General features: G+C 41.3%; 2 protein-coding genes across 2 annotated transcripts in view; both read left to right on the top strand.

Annotated features, from left to right (window-relative positions):
• The window catches only part of LOC113814576 (uncharacterized), a gene marked incomplete in the record, with an annotated part of 6,032 nt that extends 4,583 nt beyond the window's left edge, over positions 1-1,449 (top strand). Inside the window, 1 exon segment of the mRNA XM_070143194.1 lies at positions 757-1,449. Coding sequence (XP_069999295.1) covers positions 757-1,203 — 447 coding nt within the window.
• LOC113823970 (uncharacterized) overlaps positions 686-3,090 on the top strand; it is a 3,969-nt gene continuing 1,564 nt past the window's right edge. The window contains exons 1-3 of the mRNA XM_027376706.2: positions 686-1,449; positions 1,734-2,021; positions 2,411-2,486. Coding sequence (XP_027232507.2) covers positions 1,399-1,449; positions 1,734-2,021; positions 2,411-2,464 — 393 coding nt within the window. The 5' untranslated portion in view covers positions 686-1,398 and the 3' untranslated portion in view covers positions 2,465-2,486. The remainder of the gene's footprint in view (positions 1,450-1,733; positions 2,022-2,410; positions 2,487-3,090) is intronic.

The following is a 3,090-nucleotide window of genomic DNA, read 5'->3' as shown; positions in this document are numbered from 1 at the left end:
AGAGAGCGGAGAGATTTTGGAGAGCTTGAGAGAGAAGGCTTGTGAGAGAGCTTGAGAGGCGTGGAAGCGTAGAGGAAGCATGAGAGAGCTTGAGAGGAAGCTTGTGAGAGAGCTTGTGAGAGAGGGAGAGAGAGAGAGAGGGAGAGAGAGAGAGGGAGAGAGAGAGAGGTGCAGAGAGAGAGAGAGGTGGAGCAAACTGAAGAGGGAGCAGAGAGAGCTTGAGAGGGAGAGAGAGCTTGAGAGAGCTTGTGAAGGCTTAGAGAGAGAGCTTGTGAGAGAGGAGCAGAGGCTTGAGAAACTATGAAGAAGGAAGGAGGGAGAGAGAGAGAGAGAGAGAGAGAGAGAGGAGGGAGAGAGAGAGAGAGAGAGAGAGAGCTTGAGAGAGAGAGAGAGAGAGCGGGAGAGAGAGAGAGAGAGAGAGAGAGGGAGAGAGAGAGTTTGAGAGAGAGAGAGAGGAGGCTTGAGAGAGAGAGAGAGAGAGAGAGCTTGAGAGAGAGAGAGAGAGAGAGCTTTGAGAGAGAGAGAGAGCGGAGAGAGAGAGAGAGAGAGAGAGGCAGAGAGAGAGAGAGAGAGAGAGAGAGAGCTTGAGAGAGAGAGAGGGAGAGCTTGAGAGATAGCTTGAGAGAGAGAGAGAGAGAGAGATAGCTTGAGAGAGAGAGAGAGAGAGAGAGAGATAGAGAAAAAGAGTGAGGGAGTTTTTGTTTTTTCTTCAGTGAGTTTTTGTTGTACAAAATTTTTATGATTTCTTGATTTCAGGACAAATACACAGATGCAATGTTGGCTTGTGAAGGCAAATTCTACCCTGTGCACAAGCTTGTTCTCTCCACCTGCAGTCAGTATTTTGAGGAGATGTTTGACCACACACTTGGAAAGCACCCCATAGTCCTGCTACAAGATGTCAAATGTGATGAATTAGAGGCACTACTGAATTTCATGTATGTTGGTTTAGTGAGTGTTGCACAGAAGGATCTCACTCGTTTTTTTAAGGTAGCTGAGCTGTTGCAGATTAAAGGCTTAGTTATGGCAGATGAAGTACAAGGAGACAAGAATACATTGCCAAGTTCTAATAGTAAAAAACCCAGGGGAAGACCCAAATCATTGTCAAGTTCAAATAGTAGAAATACCAGGGGAAGACCCCGGTCAAGAGAGTATGTAGATTCTACTGATGGCAGAGGGAGTCCACACCCAAAGAGAAGGAAATAAGATGACGCTAGCTCACCATCACCCAGGTTATCCTCATATTCCAAAGACTGTGAAGTACGTTTAGATTATAGGACATCAGACGACAGATCTAGAAGAGAGTTGTATCCAGAGCTTGTAAGAGGCAGTGAGTCTGAGACAGAGTCCCTCCATCACAAAGGATCTACAACCAGTAATTCAGTGTCTGAAGAGTTGAAAATGGTTTCAGGTGTGAAGTTAGAACAGTCAGCCATAAGGAATTCCTCGAAGGTTAGTGTTTTTAATTCTCCAATGTTACTTTCACTCACAAATTAACCTGAACCACTCCAATTACTGGCAAAACTTTTTTATCATCATATGAGATATATTTTTCTTTATATTATAGTATATAAGTGAAAATATGATGTACATGAAAGAGGAAGTGTGGGAAGATCCTACAATAGTCATTAAAGAAGATGTGTGGGAAGATCCAGAACTAAGTTATAATGACTCCATACTTGGAAGACTTAATTTTTATCATTATATCATGAGATATGTTTTTCTTTATGTTACAGGATGCAAGTGAAAATATGATAAACATTAAAGAGGAAGTTTGGGAAGATCCTGCAATAGTCATTAAAGACGAAGTGTGGGAAGATCATGAACTAAGTCACAATAACTCTATAGACCCGAGTGTCTATGGAGCCTCAGGTAGTGCAGACCCAGACAGTCATGATGGAGTTAATAAGGAGCACACAGGCACATCTAAGGAGTTTAGTGATCTAGGTGTTCCAGAGCAGGGATCTCAGGAACTAACAGAAACAGTCGTTGAGGCATTGGCAGAACCATCAGACATGCAGGAGGTATATGAGACTAATTTTTTGTGGTCCTACTTTTCTGCACCTACTTTTTCCCTCTATTTCCTCCTCTTCCTTTCTTCTTGACAATTATGACTCTCCCCTTCTCCTTTTCCTTTCTAGTCTACCTTATTCTTTTCCTTCTCCTCTGCACCATCTTCTCCCTCATCCATCACCACCTTCTTCTCTTTGTTCTCTGCTCAATCTTTTCAGGCTTTTACTTTTCCCACAGATTCAAATTATGCAACATAATTTTTCCCTCTTTGAAATAATTTCTCCTGTGCTCCTTCTACCTCCACCATCTTCTCCTTCCTGCCCCTCCATGTCCAGTTTTCTTACAGATTTCCGTTGCATATCATAATTTTCGCCACTCTAGTCTTTTTATCCTCCAACAGGGGGAAAGCCACAGTCAAGAACTTCTGCATAGATGGAGGTCTGCCTTTGTCTGAACATCTACAGGCACCGCAGATGGTAAGCATTGTGTTCCCTTTATATTTCCTACAGAGCCAGCTGCCATTCGGGATTATTTCTTTTTCCTTAGTTTTCATGTGGATATTGCTGATACGAGTTTCAAATAAGAATTATTCCTTTATATTATCATTATTTTGGTTTTAGTTTTTAATATTGAGTCACAGTAATAATTGAATGTTTTTTAGAGTTGCTTAAGTATCTGTGTATTTTAAAAAACTGAATGGCTGTTACTTCTGTAGGTAATTTGTAATAATAGTGAAAAAATATAGTTCAGATAGATGTTTATTGTTAGAGACATTCCCAAGTGGTAAGAGTGTAGATTTCTTTATTTTATGTTATTTATATTCTATTTCTTGCCAACATATTCAATTTTTTATGTCCTGTGTTGATTTAAGTATTTTTGTTTATGTAAGATATTGGGATGATGAATGACTAGACAAAAATTAAAGAAGCACACACACTCACTCGCTCACACACACACACACACACTCACACACTCACACACTCACACACACACACACACACACACACACACACACACACACACACACACACACACACACACACACACACACACACACACACACACACACTCCCCCCCCAC

The sequence above is a fragment of the Penaeus vannamei genome, chromosome 30 (genome assembly GCF_042767895.1).
Source record: "Penaeus vannamei isolate JL-2024 chromosome 30, ASM4276789v1, whole genome shotgun sequence".
Taxonomy (NCBI): domain Eukaryota; kingdom Metazoa; phylum Arthropoda; class Malacostraca; order Decapoda; family Penaeidae; genus Penaeus; species Penaeus vannamei.
The sequence above is the reverse complement of the archived record's forward strand: the minus strand, read 5'-3'. Positions and strand labels throughout refer to the sequence as shown.